This window comes from Natator depressus, chromosome 19, assembly GCF_965152275.1.
Source record: "Natator depressus isolate rNatDep1 chromosome 19, rNatDep2.hap1, whole genome shotgun sequence".
In the NCBI taxonomy this organism is placed as follows: domain Eukaryota; kingdom Metazoa; phylum Chordata; order Testudines; family Cheloniidae; genus Natator; species Natator depressus.
The window spans coordinates 3,007,644-3,025,607 of NC_134252.1; the positions used below are offsets into that span (position 1 = coordinate 3,007,644).

General features: G+C 52.2%; 1 protein-coding gene across 2 annotated transcripts in view; it reads left to right on the plus strand.

Moving 5' to 3' along the window:
• The window catches only part of COL8A2 (collagen type VIII alpha 2 chain), a 138,524-nt gene that overhangs the window by 24,630 nt on the left and 95,930 nt on the right, over window positions 1-17,964 (plus strand). The window contains exon 1 of one of the 2 annotated variants that reach the window (XM_074934684.1): window positions 14,747-14,805. The exons of the other annotated variant lie outside the window; for it this stretch is intronic. Within the exon in view, the coding sequence (XP_074790785.1) occupies window positions 14,763-14,805 (43 nt within the window). The 5' untranslated portion in view covers window positions 14,747-14,762. Of the gene's footprint in view, window positions 1-14,746; window positions 14,806-17,964 lie in introns of those variants that run through there. 2 annotated transcript variants of the gene reach the window in all.

Below are 17,964 nucleotides of genomic sequence, written 5' to 3' on the forward strand. Positions count from 1 at the left end.
AACAAAGCTTCCAAACATGGGGGGGCCTACAGCACCCTAAAGGAATGGGCTGACTCCCAGAAGTGCCCGATGTCCCACTGACTGCCCACTGGCAGCTGTCGGGTCCACAGCAGCACCCTGTACAAACAGGCCAGTTCTTTGCATGGCCTCCACAGGGCTGGAAGGCTGGGATGTGGCCAGAGGAGTGCGGATCTCATGTGGGTTCCTTGGCACCTTGTGTGCTGAAGTGTAGCTGCCCCGTCTGACCGCGTTGGCCTTAGCGTCCACGTGGGGAACCTCCGTGTGTATTTGGTCGTTATCCATGGGCATCTAGGGCTCCTCCCCCCAGCCATGTCCCCCTCCTGCACGAACAGGCCATTGTTTGTGAGCTGGGCCTGGCTCTGAGTCTCAGCAGACAGGAAGGTGTTTCTCAACTCAGGGGTATTTAGATTTCAAAAGACAAGATTTTGTTAGTCCATTGTGTGCCCTGGGAACAGAGAATGAGCTTTTGTCAGCCTCCCAGCCCTTCCACTCTCCTGGTGCCTTTACTTGAGCTCTGAGGAGTTACTGGTTGAGCCCAATCCCGCACCCCATGATCTGTGGCAGCGGGATCCGTCCCATAACAAATGTTCATGTGTGAGCACTAACACGGGGGCTGTAGTCCCGTGTGTGCACTGGGGGGGTTCAGCCGTGTCCCTGTGAATGCCACGGCCAGACATGATTTGCACTGGTGCTTCACCCGTGCTGATTGCGCTGCAGCAGAGCAAAGGGGTTTGCACTGGTGGCTGCAATCCCGGTACAGCACAGAGGCTCCCATTGCCCCTTAGAGGGGCTACAGGGGCAAGTCAACCTAAGCTTTCCCGGCATCCCATCTCTGGGCCCATGTTTTAAAAATGTGGTTTCTTGTGTGAGCGTGGGGGGGAAGTTCTATAACCCCCCTCCCGGCATGAGCGACGGAAGCCGGCTGCTGCTGGGCTGGGCACAGACACGCTCCAAGCGGTGCCTCTGCCCTGCTGCTTAGAGGGCAGTGAGCAAACGGCCCTGGTCCTCTGCTGGGCACAGCGTATGTTCTGAGCAGCTTGGGCTGCCTGCTCCGCACACACCCAGACTGGGGCCAAAACCTTTAATAGGTTAAGCAGCAAGATAGTTGGCAGCCGCACGTGTTTGGTTTGGCTGGGTGACGGTGCTCTCGGCGGGGCAGGGGCAGGGAGCACACAGGAGGCTGCCTGCACAGTGCTGACTGCTAGCCAGGTGATTGTGTTACTGTCCTTTTCCCTTTGCTGCTCCTCTCACTCCACCGGGGGCGCTTTCTCCAGGGCGTGCTGGTTCTCTTTGCCTGTCTCAGTCTGGCCCATGCACCAGGAAGTCAGCAGTAGCCCTGGTCCCCCTCCCAGGGAAGGCAGAGACTGTCTGAACTGCAAGGAGCGGATCCTAAACCATAAGCGCCTGTGGGCCCAGTGCAATGGGGCCCCCCCTTTCTAACTGGGCTCTCAAGTGGTTACCATGGTGTGACTAAATAACAATGCAGGGACCCCGGGACTAGTGAAATAAGGGGCTTCACACACCCCCATAAGGCCCTGAAGGAAAGCCAGCAGGGCCATGCTTTGCACTGGTGCACGGCCGTGCTCGGGACTATGTACAAAGGTAGCTCAGCATTAGCTGGCACCAGAACGGTGAGCAAGCCTGCGTCGTGAGGCCTGTTTTCCACAGCCAATGGTAAGGATGGGCAGCCTCACTGGGCAGAGCTGGGGAGGGGGGGCCTGCCTGCAGCCCCTGCCATGATCCTGGTTTGCTTTCAGTTAGTGTGGGGTGGTGGTGGGGAGGGGAACAGGGATGCTGTAGCCATGGGCATGGGGGGAGAAGGGGACAGCAGCCTCTGTGTGTATCCCCACCTGCCTAACCTCAAGGGGGTTTCTTCTGCTGGGGGCTGGCGAGACTATTCTGTGGGCGGGCGGGGCGGCAGGAGAGTGTGGAAGCAGTGGTGTTGCCAACCATAGTGATTTTGGGGCTACTTTTTTTGCACACAATTGCTGAAAACTGGAGGTTTGAGGTGGACAGCCCCAGGGGAGCAGCCTGCTTTGTCTCTCTCTGGTTTTGGTCACCATGTGTGATTGTTGTGGAGTCTGACTGGAAGTATTGTTACACTGCACCCTTCCAGCAAGAGTATTTGCTGGTTTTGATCTAAGTTCTCTGGGTGTATGCTGTGAACAGAACAAGAATCAGCAATGGCAGGTAAATCAAGGGGTCTGACCCAGTGGGCCTGCTGGCATAGATCAGCACAGCCCCATTGACCCTCGCCCAGTAATTTCATTTTAAACCAACAGGCTGCAAATAACTACCATGTAGATCATCCTCTCCACTCAGCAGTCTGCTGGACAAGCACAGCCAGCTCCTGAGCTTAACACCATCCTTCAGTCCGTTCCAGACATGGTGCTGACCCAGCAGCAGCGGCCCCGGCAGCCGTGTGTGCTTTGTCTCACAGGGATGCCCTGGCTCAAGACACGGTTTACCAGCCCAAGGTATCATGTGAAGCCCTGGCCAGCCTTCGGTCTGCGGCCGGGTGAGAGAGCAGGGCTGAGTGTGCTGTTTGCCTTTGTTAAATTGAATTTGCTGAGGGAGATTGGGGGTGCTGGGGGCCTCCAGACAAGCAGCCTTTGAGCAGGCTGCACGCCAGTTCCCTTTTGTGGTTTGGGGTTTTTTTGGATGATACAATTTGTTATTCCAAGAACTACCCAGCAAACGGACCTGGTTAAACAAATCCCTGAAAGTTACTGGGGCTGGAGCTCACCGTGCCTTTGTGCACTCATTGGCTCCAATCACCTCAGCCCCCAGATTAGCATTGTAATTGAGCTCGGGGGAGGGGGGCGCAGCACTGGCTCCCCTCAACCCACCCACCCACCCACTGCAGGGGCAACTGGCTGGTGTCTGCACTGACAGGACATCGTCTGGGTTTAGTCTGAGTTGGGAAAGGCAGTGTAACGGGGAGAAAGTGCAGGGTTTGATTAATTCTCAGGCACACCCCAGTCCCAGGCAAGATGCTGAAAATAGCCCAATGGCTACACCACGAGTTGGAGCAAGGAGAATTCTCCCAGCGTATCCTGCCTGCAGCAGAGAGAGGGAGAGCCCTTTCCTGCAGCTGCAGGCCCGCTCTGGAGATTGGCCCGGCCCTGGAACAACCCCCGCATCCCAACACCACCCTGAACTTTGCAGGGTGCGTCAGACTCTGAGGCTGGATTTGGGTTATGAAATGGCCTCTATTGTCACCCTGAGTGGGACCAAAACCCCGGTCTGAACTGCAGGGTGTTCGGAGGCCTGGATCTGGAGCTCAGTTCTGCAGCAGGCTCAGTCTAGGTGCTGAAGAAGGACGTGGCAGATGATCCTCTCCCCTAGCTCTGCTTCCACAGTCCAAGCCCCACAGTCTTCAATGTATTTGTCCTCCCAATCCCCACTGAAGCAGGGAAGTGCTGTTAATAACAATACTGAGGCTGACCTTTGTAAAGCGTTCTGAGATCTCCTGATGGCAAGCGCTCTAGGGCTTGTGATCATCCCCCTTACAGATGAGGAGGCGCAGAGACCGGTTGGCCCAAGGAAGAGAAGAACTAGGTGGAGGTATCACTCTTCATCCCTCTTTGCAAAGCAGGTCAGTATCCTCATCTCTGCTTTACAGATGGGGAAACTGAGGCATGGAGAAGGGCCTGCCCATGGTCACCCAGCAGGTCGGTGAATAGAAACCCGGTCTCCTGAGTCCCTGTCCTGGACACTGGACCCCACTACTTCGTTAGTGGGTGGGCGGCTACATCTACACAACGAACTAGGGGCATGATTCCCCTGCTCATGGACACCTGCTCAGTCTCCTGGAGCTAGCATGAGTATAAAATAGCCGTGCAGCCACGGTAGCCTGGGTAGGGGCAGCAGAGATGCAGCTGAGCCAGGCCGAGTACAAACCAGCTTGGGGTGGGGGTGTGAGTGAGAGACTGACATACCGTAGAGCGAGTGTAGCTTGTTCTGTCTGTAGCGTGTCTGTAATTGTCCCAGGCAGAGTGCTGCCAACGTAACTTCGCTGCCTCGTGCCTGGGTGCAATATCTGAATATATTGGCTTTGTTGTTGGAGTGCTATTGTGCTCTGGGTGGGACGCTGCCAGGATCCTGCTCCTGCCCCCAAAGAGCTTCCCATCCTAACGGAATTCAGATAAGAAAAGCTTCACCCCCATCTGCCTTGAGCTGCTCTGCGGAGGGCTCAGAGGCTGCGCCGCTTTCCCTGGGACCGTGGAAATCAGCCAGAAGACTCCCATTAACATCATGTGGGCTGGGGCAGGCATCCCTGGAGCGCTGCTCCTGGTCCTGCTCTATGTGCATGGTTTTTGGGTGCTCGGTTCCTTCCTGAGGATTATGGGATAGCGGCCCAGGTTTTTCCACAATACACCGGTACCAACACCACATGGGTGCACAAACGCAGCTGCTCCTTTCTGTGTATGGACACAGCTTGGTCGTGTTCCTTGCAACTGGCTCTCAGAACCTGTTTGCAAAAGCATGGCTGTCTCTGTTGCATAGACAGGCCTTAGCTGGGTTTGAGCCCAGGGCTCCAGAGTCTACTGGCACACCTTAGACCTGCTCTGCCTTACCTCCCACCTTGCAGGGATGCTGCCTACTCTGCTTTTATTGGCTTGCTTGGGGTTTTTCCTGCCTGTCGTAGCTGGGCAAGAGCCAGTGAGTTTAAAAATAAAAGCCAGCGGCTGGGCTGGGAGGTCGAGAGAAGCGTCGGACATTTCTCCCGGTGGTGCTAAATGTTCCAGAAACAGCCTAGTCTCCCAGCCAACGCTCCGATCTCCAAAATGTTTGTAGCAGCCGCCTCAGTGCTGGGTGTGGAAGGAGGGGTTGCCCTACGGTTTCAAATCCCTCCCCCGTTGCTGCTACCCAGCATGTGCATCCAGTGCTGGGGAGGATGGAGCAAAGGCATTGATTGGCCTGTGCCCGTGACCAGCCATGGGGGCCTCCGCAGAAAGCTGTGTGCATAGTGCTGTCACCCGGGAGGTGTAGGGGTGGAGGGAAGGGGGCCTTGAAACTCTTCTCTTCCAAGAGGTGGAGAAGAGACTGTGAGAGCTGCTTGAGGCACTGGATGAGTTGGGGGTGTCTAAAGGCACCCCCTTCCAAGGAACAACACCATGACTTGGGGAGCAGATCCATTGCCGGGGAAGCCCTGGAACTAGAAGACACCCATGCACCAGGAACCCATCCCAAGAGCTGTCCAGCCAGAAGACAGCTTATGCCAAGATCCCACCACGTGGAGCAATAACACATCCAGCTAGGATGATGGCTCACTCCGGGAAGCCATCCTCTGTGTGGACTACAAAAAGGGCCTAGCTACCTCGAGGCCACGTTCTCAACAGACGGGAGGAAGGAACGCCATGGGGAACGACGCCTGCAGGAGAAAGGGGAGGTGGACATCGGGCCCGGGGCCAAGATTTTTCAAAGGCACTTGTCGAAGTAGCTGCCCAAGTTCCTCTGAGTTTCAGTAAAAGAGCTCCGTGCTCTGCCCTTCGAAATCCTCCAGCTTCCCAGAGCAGCGTCCCACCCCAGCTGCAATGCACGCCGAGGGGCCGAAAAGAGAGCCAGCTCGGGCTCTCCAGAAAAAAAATTAACACTGGATTCCTGCCTAGAGGGGAGAGACCTTCTAATCTCCAGTGTGTGTGAATGAAACCCAGTGCCCCTGCAGCAGTGCCAGGAGTTGAGCTATCTGCTGCAGAGGAAAGTGCAAAGCAAAGGCCCTATCCAGAGAGCGGCGCTTGGAGGAAAGAATTCCTTTTTTTATCTTTATAAACCACCTCCCCATGCTCCCAGAGCTCACTGGCAGGACATCTTACTTTCACCGCAGCTCTGGCCCAGCTCATTAAAGGGGGATGGGCTAGTACCATTGCTCAATGTTCAGCTTCTTTTCAGCCAAGCAGCTGCCAGGAAGCCATGGGTTCAATCCCCGGTGGAGCCATTAGCTTTCCTCATAGGCTCACAATCTCCAGACGGAGGCCAAGAAACAAAAGTGGGGTGAAGTCAATGGTTCACTCTTGTTGCTAAAAGGAGAGTCGGTACAAAGGGGGCTAGGAATTGGGGGCGGGGGGCAATAAGAAGTGAGCTCAGAGAAGAATTAAAGTGTGAGGATTTTAAAAATATCCTTCCCTCTTCAGAAAAAAGATGGCTCCATACTAGTTTGTTACTGTAAGGAGCATCCGGAATCTAGGCTCTTCACATCCAGATTGTGAAGGTCAATGTTGTGCTAGGTTGACCGCACTGGAGAGTGCATCACAAAGGTACAATTGGGCTGTGAAACTCACTGCCACCAAATGGCACCAAGGGCAGGACTCCGAACAAAGGTTGGAACATTTTGGTGGTGAACAAAGTTCCCATTTGTTATAGCAAAACTCTTAGTAAATAACTTTTAGAAGGGAGCTAAATCCTCAGGGCACAAGCTAACGGCTACCGACCTGGGGTCAGGAGGAAACTTCCCTGAGGAGCAGGTTCTCCCGAAACTGCAGGGTTCTTGCACCTTGCTCTGAAGCAGCTGGTGATGGCCTCTGCTGAAGACAAGAAGACTGGGCGAGATGGATCCTGCCCTGATTCAATAGGGAATTCCTACATGATCCTCTTTTTACTCTGTTGGCTACAGCACATAGCCATGGACTGATGCCTCTGATGCAGCCACTCTCCCAGCAGACTTAGGTGGGATTTGAACCAGGAACCTGGAGGTGAAGGAATCCCTAGCTAAAACCCCACAGCTCTTCAGCGTTCAATGGCCAAGCCCCTGCCTCCTTCAGCATCCTGTAACTGAGGGCTTGGAAAGAGCAAGGGGTACAGGGTTTGGAGGGGTTTGGCCTGAGCCATCTGGTCAAAAGCCCAGGGATCCTGCAGTGCTACTCACCTGCTGGGAACAGGGTAGAGACCTGCTTTGAGCTGCTGGTATGGGCGACAGGGTGCGCTTCATCCTAGCTAGATGGCAACCAGGCAGTTGAGAATGGACTGAGCAGCTCAGGTGCAGAATCCCTCCCATTTGCCTGTGCGGTAGCTGGGCTCTCCTGTAGGCTCTAGGGCCAAAGTCTTCTCCATGGAGCAGGGGAGAAATCACAACAGGGACCTGGCCCCATCTCCTGCCATCATCTGCAGGGCAAAGAGCCTGGACGTTGGTATAGATGGTCAGTGAGCAGAGCCAGGCTGGGGGCATCCCCTGAGGACATGGGCCTTGAAAAACTGGCATTGGGAATGGAAAGGCTCAGACAGCGGGAGGGGCCGGTTGCATGTCATGCCAACAAAAGAAGCTCACTAATAAGAGAGACTGTGCTGGAGCCAAGAGCGGCGAGCGTAGGGGGATAATAAGTCATTCCAGAATCTCCCTGTATCCAGACCCTTCAACTTAAGGGCTTGACATTAACTGCTTGACAAATTTGCTCTAATAACCAGGCTCATAAATTGTGGGAACGAGTGATGCTGCACTTGGTGCTGTTTTGTGGGCAAGAGCTTCATGCTGAGAAACAGACGCCTCTCGCGTTTCCTTAGGAGGGGCGGCAAAGGGCAGAGTGGGAGGAAAGAGATTGGTACTGAGCGTGCACAAAGCCCAGTGCTATGTGCTGAGAGGCCTGGGGGGAGAGGCGGGTAGCAGCTTAGTCACGAGCTTGCAGGCCTGAGCCCCTGGTGTCACGCAAACTAGGTCCCTCCTCTAACCTGACCCCATCCTCCAGGCCCACTCAGCCTGCAATGCTCGGACAGTTCATTATGGACTTGGAAATCCCAAGAGGGCATCGTCCAAGCTGCTCAGTGAATGCCAGTGGTGATGAGTTGATGTGGCCTCGCACCTTCCAGCAGACGCCCTGGTTCTCAGGTGTTTAGACCCCACTCATGAAATTCTCCTCAGGCCTGAAATCCAACCTGCTGAGTCTCCGTTTTGTCTGTGTGGGAGAGGTTTGGAGGAGTCAGTTGTGCTCTTGCCATTCGTTGTGTTTTGTTCTTTGGAACCGATTCAAAACCTGCCCTTTAAAGAGGAAAGGGAGGGAGGCCGGTCAGAAATTTAAGCCTGTTGTTGGACCTAAGGAGACTGGCTGGGATTGAGGAGCCCAGCATTGGATTAGCAGGTGGACTGCGGGTCAGGCTTGAGGGCATTGACAGAACTGTATTCACGGAGTTTAACACCTGCGCTGCATGAACTTTCCCATCAGTGATCTTGCTGACTGTCTCTGAATATTGTCAGGAGCAGCCGAAGGGAATTCACGGTTTCAGTGGAGCAGCGGTGGAGGGACACGGTTATGAGGTATTCACCCAAATCTAGTAACTCTCCCCTTTGATCTGCTGCCCACGTCACTATGGGTGATGGATAGTCTTTTGCTATGGGACTGTGCTGTTCCAAGCATGATGGAGCCCTGATCTTGGCCTCAGAGGGTCCATATTGCCACATTGGAGCCAGACGTCCTGTGGAGGAGATGGCTTGAGAGGCTGCAGGGTGCTTATTGCCAGGAGACTGAGGATGCCCCCCTGCTGACGAATGATAAATGTGGGGTTGGATCCTGGACCTTCCCTTCTGTCTGCCAGACTTTTGTGCTGTCTCTAGCTTGCCAGCTTGGATGCCACTTGAAATAAGTTAATGGGACTTTTTTGGGGGGGGGAGAGGGGCGCAATAGCTGCATGGGCTCATCTGACTTTTTTCTTAACCAGGCCAAAAACAAACCCAGCCAAATTCCAGTGAGGGTTGGCATTTTCCTGTGCCTGGCCTTCTGCATCGTAGCATTTCACGTGCTTGCTGTAAAGGAGGTGGGAGAAGCTTGTGGTCTGCAAAGAGAGATCTCTCCACAATGGGCTCTGGGGCTCAAAGGATGATGTGGTTAATGTGCTTGCCACACAAGGGTTTTTAATGCAAAGCAATCTCCCTCCCTTGCTTTAATTGCTCATCCTTTCTGATCCATCAAAGGGGATGGATTAGTCTTCAGGTTTGGAAGGCCAAGGCCTGCTGGGATCTAACCCTGACATGCCCAGTCCAGCCCTCTTTGGTGAGTTCCCTGCAGTTTGCTGAAATTATCGGGCAGGACTCTATTATTCATTTGTGTTACAATACTGGGATCAGGGCTCAGTGTGCAAAACCTTGTACACACACACGAGAGACAGTCCCTACCCCAGAGAGCTCAGTCTAAATAGGAAGTATTGTTTTCCCCATTTTACAGATGGGGAGATGAAAGTTCACACAAGGAGGCTATAGGAGACCTGGGGATAGATCCTTGATCTTTTCCATTGCAGGTCAGTGCCTTAAACACAAGATCACCTGCTTTAAAGCTGGGTCCTGTCTGCCTTGTACAGACAGTATAGGTGGCTTTGAAAATCTGGCCCTCACTTTTATGCCAGTGCCTGGAATCAAGGGTGGGAACAATTGTTGGAATGTCTGCCTCTCTGATCGGCAAGCATAAGAAACCTTTGCAACTGCAAAGCAGATAGGCATCCAAATATTAAACATTTGCTGGCACAGAATTGGACATGCACAATGAAAGCGCATTATGGAAAGTTTGCCCACTATCATTGGTCAGTTTTCCCTTTTCCTCTGTCATGTGTACAAATGGTCTGCTGTGTTCTATCCTAGAGGTGGTTGCATTTCAGCGATACCATATATTTCTCTGTCTATATCTATAGTTTATTCAGGATTAAAAGCAGTATATTAATAAAACATCCTGCCTTGTCACATTCATTACTAAAACTGCACTCGACAAGACTTTTTTTTGGTAGTATCTTTTTAATGTTTATTCCTCTAGAAAAATAGGATGAATTGATTGAATTTTTTCCCTCATCCCCCCACTGCCACATATTAAGCCTCATAAATTTCAGTCAACGACAACAATGCAGCATCTGCAGCCATAGCAATGTGGTTTCAACCATGTGAGGCAAGAGCCAGTGGCTCCAAATATTTGCTGTTTCCTAGAACACAGAAGAGTGAATGTGTCGTGTCTGTCTCCGTGGCTGATTCTGCTTTCAATTACACTGGTGTAAATCAGGAGTAATGGTGGGGTCCCCATGGTGAAAAAACAGCCTGAGTAGGATCCGGATACTTGGGTGTCTCTGCTGCTCCTTATGTAAGTCCTGCCATGCCCATGGAGCAGCATTCCCAATATCAAATAAGTCATTTTCATACTTCCCCGTGAATTATTGCTTCCTCCCACCTGCGTGATTTTTCTCAAGTTTTAAAGATATTTTGGTTCTGCAACTTTGCCAGTTCCCATCAGCTCTTGAAATATATTTGTTTGTTGAGTTTTCTGGGCTGCTCACAAGAGGTTAATCATTCTGCTCTCTGGCCAGCGTTCCAGTAGGTTGCCTAATTCCACACGGAGTGATAGATGAACGAGCCCTTTGCTCCCTGGGCAGAGATTCCGAACAGCTCGGAGCCTGCCATAAGTGAAAAGAAAAGGACTTGTGGCACCTTAGAGACTAACCAATTTATTTGAGCATAAGCTTTCGTGAGCTACAGCTCACTGAATGCATCCAATGAAGTGAGCTGTAGCTCACGAAAACTTATGCTCAAATAAATTGGTTAGTCTCTAAGGTGCCACAAGTCCTCCTTTTGTTTTTGCGAATACAGACTAACACGGCTGCTACTCTGAAACCTGCCATAAGTGAGTACAGGCACCTTGCCCCATAAGACTTCTGAACCCCAGTAGTGGGGAAAGCACTGAGCCCACTCTGCTCCTGGTTCTGGGTCAGGATCTGAGCTGGATGGGCACTGAATTCCTCCACCAAGGTAATCCCTTCGAAATCAGAGAGCAGAACACCTGGCCACATCAGGCCCCGCAGCCCTTTGCAGTCAATGGAAAGGCTCCTCTCGCCTGGATTTTGGCTTGGGCCAACAGGGCGTTGAGCGCTGGCTGATGCCGCAAGCGCCAGTGCAGGGGTTTGGTTCCAAGTTTGCAATGAATTGCAGGCTCTGCTGATGTGGGGCAAGGTGCAGCGTGGTTCATCTGCCCTCCGGTCCTGACCTAGCAGCCTCTTACCCTGCTTATCCAGCCCTGTGTCCTTTCCCCCTGAGCATTTGTTTCAGACACCCTGTTTTAGAAGTGATCTGCGCCTTTTGTTTCATTAACCCTGACCCCAAGGGCTTAAGCAATGGGCTTCGATCTTTACAAATTGAATAAATTAAATAATTAACTGCTCTTCTCTGGCTGAAGTGGGGGATCCCACGCATACACCCTTCAAGCTGAGAAAGCTATTTACCCTTCACACACCCAACCCCTGGTCTATGAATGAGGACAAGGCTTTCTATAGCTCTTCAGCTTATGGCATCGGGCTGGGAGTCAGGATATCTCGGTTCAAATTTCAGCTCTGCCACTGACTCCCTGTGTGACCTTGGACAACTCCCCTCCCCTTGCTGTGCCTCCACTCCACAGCTGCAATGCAAAGAGGGATTTGTGAGGCTCAGATACCGGGAGGGTGTGAGAGTGCCTGCCTAGACAGGATTGTGAACCCTGCAGTGCTGAGCTTTGTATTACAGTCACGAGAGCCCCCTAGCTGAGATCAGGGCCTCTCTGCTCCAAGGAGCTTACCAGCATAACTAAACACAAGGAGATGAAATGACTTAGCCGGGTCATGCAGCCTTCTGGGGCAGAGTGTCGGGACAGAACCTGGGACTCCTGGGTCTGAGCCACCAGCCCTCATGGCCAGAGTGGGGAAGCATGATTGATTTCTGGACTATTTGTCCCGCTAGACATATTAACCCATATTAACAGGAGGGTTGTCATCACTTCAAACCGTTCCAGCTTCACTGACCCAAGGACGTCTCACCTCTCTCCCACCCCGTACCGGGGAACCACTCCATGTTCTTCACGCTAATTTCGTTTGGAGAAATCAATTTGTTTGGTGAAAATTTCTGGTTTTTTTTTTTTTGTTTGGTTTTTTTTAAACAAATGTTCTGGGTTGTGGTGTGGGTGGGTGTAGGTGTGTGTCTGTGGTTTTGTGTGTCTGTATTCTTCAAACTGAACCATGACAAAGGGGTGAAGGAAAAAGGGGAGTGGGGGAAAGAGCCAAAGGAAAAACAAAAAGGGTCAACAGTGAAAATTTGGTAAAAGTTGTTTTTAAAATTACAAATAAACCAAAAAAAGTTGCTTTCTGAAATGTGCAGGAAAAAATGAAACATTTTGCAAACCACATTCTTTGCTTTGACCAGCTCCAGGGGCTTAGCACAGGGGGCTCAGCTCACCACCATGCAGAGCAGCAGATGTCCCCATGACCAGTGTGAGTGTCCAAGCAGCCTTTTGTTTCCTAGATTAGTTTCCCTGTTACTTTATTATCAAAGGATTAATAATAGTGGAGATGCCCAGCCACTGCCAGATTGTTCCTACAGTAGATTGTTCAGCATCTTGGTTTATCTTGTTTTTAAGATTCCACTTTTGAAATGATCTAAGCATCTGCCATTTGTCCGATGTTCCTTCGTTCCGGTCGGATATCGGGTGGGGGCGCCATTCGGAAAAGTGAGGAAAGCACCCCCAGTTCCGCTCTGGGAGATAATGTTGCAAGCTGCAATGATGGCTACATTGTAACAAGCCATAGCTGCATGCTGGCCCGGCATCCCGCTGACCAGTTAACTTCCCATGTGGGCTCGTCCCTAGAGGGAGACCAACGCCATGGTCTCTCCTACTGGGCACAGCCTGTGATGATGTTGACCAACTTGTAAAGCGCTGACCAGTGTGTGGTCCCCTTCCCTTGCCTGGATGCAGCCTGTCTTATAAGAAATGTACCCATCTGCACATGTGTCCGTCTGTCCTCCCCCAAAAGGGTCACAGCACTGTGGCCCTGTCCTGCACAGAATGGCAGAGCGCGAAACCCACTCCCTTGGGTGCGATTATTGCCCTCTAGTCAGATGCATCATATGCCTTGTGGGCCAACTTGTAATCCGACGGCATCAAATAAAGCTCAGAGCAGCCACAGAATTTCAGCCCCTTCTTTCAGTACTTGGTGAAACCAAGAGTCCAACATGAGTTAACCAGAGAAGCTAGGTCCTGCTGCCTGGCCCCTTTCCAGGTGCTTCTACCTGACTCACCTGCTCCCTGCAGGGGTCTCTCCCAAGTGAGCTGCTTTGGGCCTAAGGACTAGACGGCCTGCAGGCTCTCACCTGAGCCCTGGCCTCAAACCCAGCACCAGGGAGCAGCTAATGGGACTCAGTCCAGCTCCTTTAAAGGGCCCTCCCATCCTGACATAAACCCTTTTAAAGTCAAGCAGTAGGGCCTGTGGCTGTGGGTCAGAGAACACTGGGCTGTATTCCCACTTCCTCCCAGGCACTCCATATGGCCGCAGCATGTGACACGCAGAGGAGTGGGGAACCCTGTGCAGCCGCTGTACTGTAACCTTTAGCAATGACTGGGGTGGTGCCAGCAGATGGATGATCCTGGGTAGGGGATGAGCAGTGGGAGGTGGGAGCCGACTGCAAATATCTGAGAGAGACGTTGCAAACCTTTCCCAAGGGCCATCAGCGTCCCTGCAATGTCTCCCCTCCCCACTCTAGATGTTTGTTCCTCTTTGCAGATTCATGTACTACCAGTAAGGCCTGCTGGGTGTCTCCGCCCCCCTTCCTCTCTGCAATGGCTGCCCCACCAGCTCGCAAGGGCAGGGTCAGCGAGGGGTGAATGAGGAGTGCAGGGCTGTGCCAAGCCAGGTGGCTTTTCAGCTCTGCCTTTAAAGCGCAGAAGCAAGCTTTGAGTTAAAGTTCATCCACATAAAACTATCCCCAAATGGGACCTCTTAAAACCCTTAATTCCTCTGGATTGTTACTAATTGTTGAGGGTGGGAGCAGGGAATGCAGTTGGCAAGGGATCCAAGTGAGACTTTAATTGCCTCTTTTGTGCCTCGCCAGAGACTTAATAGGAAAGAATGAGTTTGGGGGCTGAGTGCCCCACAGTATGAAACGCAGGCTCACCGTGTTGGGGATAGCATGCAAAGATTGCCTCTTGCAGCACATGCTAAGGACAAAACAGAACTCTTATTTGGTGGCTGACATGGGGCAGGCTAGGCAGATACCTAGCCCAGACCATCTGGCTTTGAACAGGGCACTGAGCAGTCCAGTCCTTGCTGGAATTTGGAAGGAGATTCTTCAGGCTTTGTCATTCCAGCAGCTGCAGCGGTAGGGATATTAGAAAGACAGCTCATGGATATCATGTCAGAAAATCCTCACAGGTAGATGCCTGGCTCTGTTGCTAGCTTTGGTGCAACTGCACTTTCAGCTGTAACTTCCCCCGGCTTCTCCGGGGTTACACTGGGGTGAATTTGACCTGAAGACTGCAAACAGGAAGGCGGTGTTAACAGCGGATGGAAAGAGCTGCGGAGAGGAAGCCATTTGTAGTGCACAAGAGGTTGCATTGCTCCTATAAATGTTCAGGAACTCTGCAATGGATCTACCTCTAGCTTACGCACAAGCTGCCCTTTTTACATATAGACAGCAAGAGAGCACTCTTGTAATCGGCAGCGAGAGGATGGATCAAGGGACAAAGCACCACGTCCACCACTGGCATTAGAAAGTGCAGGAAGACTGAGCCCTGGCTGGAGGCATCCCTGTGAATTTGGCAGGTGGATCAGATGGGCCAGGCTTTGACTTCCAGCTTAAGGAGTGGAGCCATGCCTGAGCAGTGCATGGTAGTGACGTGCCTTTTTTCTCTCTCCTTTCTCAAAAGGCTTTGTGATAAATAGGACTGAAGGCAAAACAGCTGCATAAAACCAGATGCTCCCAAATCTATTCCTGTTCCAGCCACTGCTGTCACTGGAAGAATATCCCAGCTCTCCCGTACATGTGCAAGATGCTGTTTCTAGTCTTTCATAGGAACTACACGGGTACGTCTACACTGCGTAAAAATCCCGTGGCATTGAGACTCAGAGCCTGGGTCAATTGACTGGGGATCCTGGGGCTCGAGCTGCAGGGCTGAAACTAGCAGTGTAGATGCTCGGGCGGGAGCCCGGGTTTGGAGACCACCCCCTTTTTGAGGGCTCAGAGTCCAGGCTCCGGCTGGAGCCTGAATGTCTACGCTAGAATTGTATAGCCCCGCAAGCCCAAGCCACGTGTTTTAGTGCAGTGTAGATGTACAACTCCTGTTTGGGGACAACGCTGGTTCTTTGAAATGGTGAATAGTCACAGAAAGGAATCCACACCTGCTGTTTCCAAGCTTTACCGTTGCTGGGTTATTTAGATTTCTGGGCTCGGTGCAGCAGGTGAGGGGCTGGGAGGCTTTTGGATCTGCTATTTGTTTGAACTGAAGTCCAGTGCGTTGGAAACTCTGATCTGCCGTCAGTCCCTGGGAAAAGCCTGGTTTGAGCCAGGCCTTACTTCCCCCAGTGTGGCAGGGCTGCTTCTGCCTGTGGCATCATTCGCAAAATCATCTGTCCCTGGCTAACTCAGTGAGATGGCTGGGAGCAGAGGCTGCTCTCAGGCGCTCTGAGCAGGAAGGGCCGGCTTCAGAGATGACAGAACTGCTGGCCTTGGCATAAAAACCCCGTTTCCATTTACCAAAAAACAATATGTATCTGTCCCTGGCAGATGTCTCTTGCCATGTAGGTGGCTGCTCCCGAAGGCTATGGTCACTTCTACGCTGCTTGTGTTAGGCTTAGCCCCAGCAAGGAGACGATGTAATTTCAGACCCAAATAGGACAGACTTTAAAGGGTCCATGTACCTTATACCTAAGTCAAATGAGGGTGACATAGCAAGTGTGTGCCGAGGCATCTTGCTAGCCGAAGGCACCCCAGGCTGGACTCATCTCTGGAGTAAATGGTGACAGCGGTGGAGTTACACCAGGGGTGAACCTGGCCTACTCGGCGTGCTTTGAGCCGTTGCAGTGGCATGCCTGTACCAAAGTGCTCCTGTACTGTAGAGACTTATGGTGGGAGTCACCAAATGGGGCTGTTAGAGTCTTACAGATCTTTCTCTTAGTGTTCTGGGGAGCGGCGGCTTTGAAGAAATGCCAGGGTGCTGTGCGTTTGGTGAGGCACAGTCTGTTGGGGCGGAGCTGCAGCAAGCATCAGCTGGCGAGATTCTCTTTGCTGTGGCTCGCGAACTAGCCAAGCTGGAGAGCAGAGTTGCTTGCTGGGGGCCCAGCACAGGTTTTAGGCCTGACATTTCTGAACACCGGGATTGTCTGAGCGCCAGTCGTGACCACCTCCGTCCCAAGACTGGTGTCTGTGGCACAAACAAGCTCCGCTAAGAAAATACCCTGGCTCCGCATCACTGATTCCTCTGCCAGTGGGAAGCCAACTTGCGGGGCTGCAAACGCTGCTTGGCAGAGGGGAACCATAGTAAGGACAATCCAACAAAACGAGAAGAAACCAGTCTCAGCCTTGTCAGTGAAGAGCTGGCCCTGGGCTCTGACATCCACAGAAAACCATGCAGCTCCTGAAAATCTCTGGTCCTGTAAGGATCCAGCGCACGTCAAAACCCACACTCCTTTCATCCCCGTAAGCTACACAAGTTCCAGGTCTGTTTTTCCCCCAGCATGCCGTGAGGCATGTGAAACCGGTTCTATTTTGCTGCTCTGCAGACTCCTCTGGCAGAAGCCCCATCAGGCAGCACGTGAGCAGCCATGTAATGTGGTCTCTCGGGGCACAGAGCGCTGATCCACTCAGTAAGGAATTCTTACGATGTCTGTCATGGAGGCTAGGTTTCCGTGAGATAGGATCTCAACGGGGGGAAGAAAAGCAACCAAGAGATGTTATGGTTTTGGTTCAACTCTTACATTTCAGTGCTGTGATCCAGCTAGTCATGGGAAAAGCGAGGGCTTTGGGAATCTGGAACCCTTTAAGAAAGATTGAAACTAGATATTTGATTGCAGGGGAAAATAGGAGCATGATAATAAGATTGCGGCTTTGAATAGCTAGAGATTAGCATTACTGGGAGGGGGGTTAAGCTGTTTGCTCATGACAAATGCACAAGATACATGTGTTGGGGGATGGGGGGGGTGTCTGCACGGTGCATGACATCAGCCATGCACACAGCAACTCGTGTGGTGGCAGAGCTGGGAACTACAGCTCATGGGGCAGACCAAGAGCCCAGGTCTGCGGCCCTTAACCACGCCCAGAAGTATTTAACTCATTTAATGTCCTTCCTTTAATGTCCTTCATTTAATGCCTCACTTCCCCACCTGTAAGGGCTCTTGTCCTGTGTGTAACGTGTACATTTGCCCCCAGGGACCCCACGTAGCCTGCAGGTCCCCTCATTGACCCAAGCAGCCTGGCTGTGCTGGACGTCCGCTGTCAGGCTGAGGCCAGCCTCGCGCCACATTGGGTAGCTCCACGTGCTCCTCCGCAGGATGCTCCTTTGCCCGGCTCCGCTGAAGCTGTTTCATTGGGCTCGATTCTGCTCCTGTCGACATCTCCCATTGAGCCTGACAGCAGCTGGACCCAGCTCCCTAGAACAGCACTTTCCTGGAGGAAGTTGGATGATACCTACAGCTACCACTTGAGCTCTTGGTTCCCCCCCAGCAGACAGCTCTTAAGGGGGAAAGAGGTTGTGGGCTGCAATGCTGCGCAGGCTTCTCGCTGGAGCCCAGGAAATGAGCAGGGCATGCATCGGGGTGAGTCACCGGCACAGGAAATGAATGCAGGTGACATCCTGGCAAAAACAAATGTGTCCTTTGGATTTAGATAGAAAGTTTTTTTTTGTTTATCTGCTTATAACCGAGGGTTTTTCTGTGAGCAGATTTGTGAGCAGCTTTACTCCTACCAAGTGGCATTGGGCAGGGAGGATCGTGAGTGATGTTAACCTGCATTCCCAGCTTTCGTTGCCTGGCAAAGCTTGCTTTTCCTCTAGAAACAGAGAGAGGATGAGCCTGATTTCCCCACTCACTCACCCCAGTACAAATCAGGAGTCCATGGAGCTGTGCTGGTGGAAATAGGAGAGTCAGGCCCAAATACTTGGAAATGTAGTAACTAATTTTATACACTGCTGACCTGAGCCTGCTGTCTGACTGCAAAGTCTGGTGCTAGCCTTGGCTGTATTTTGACTA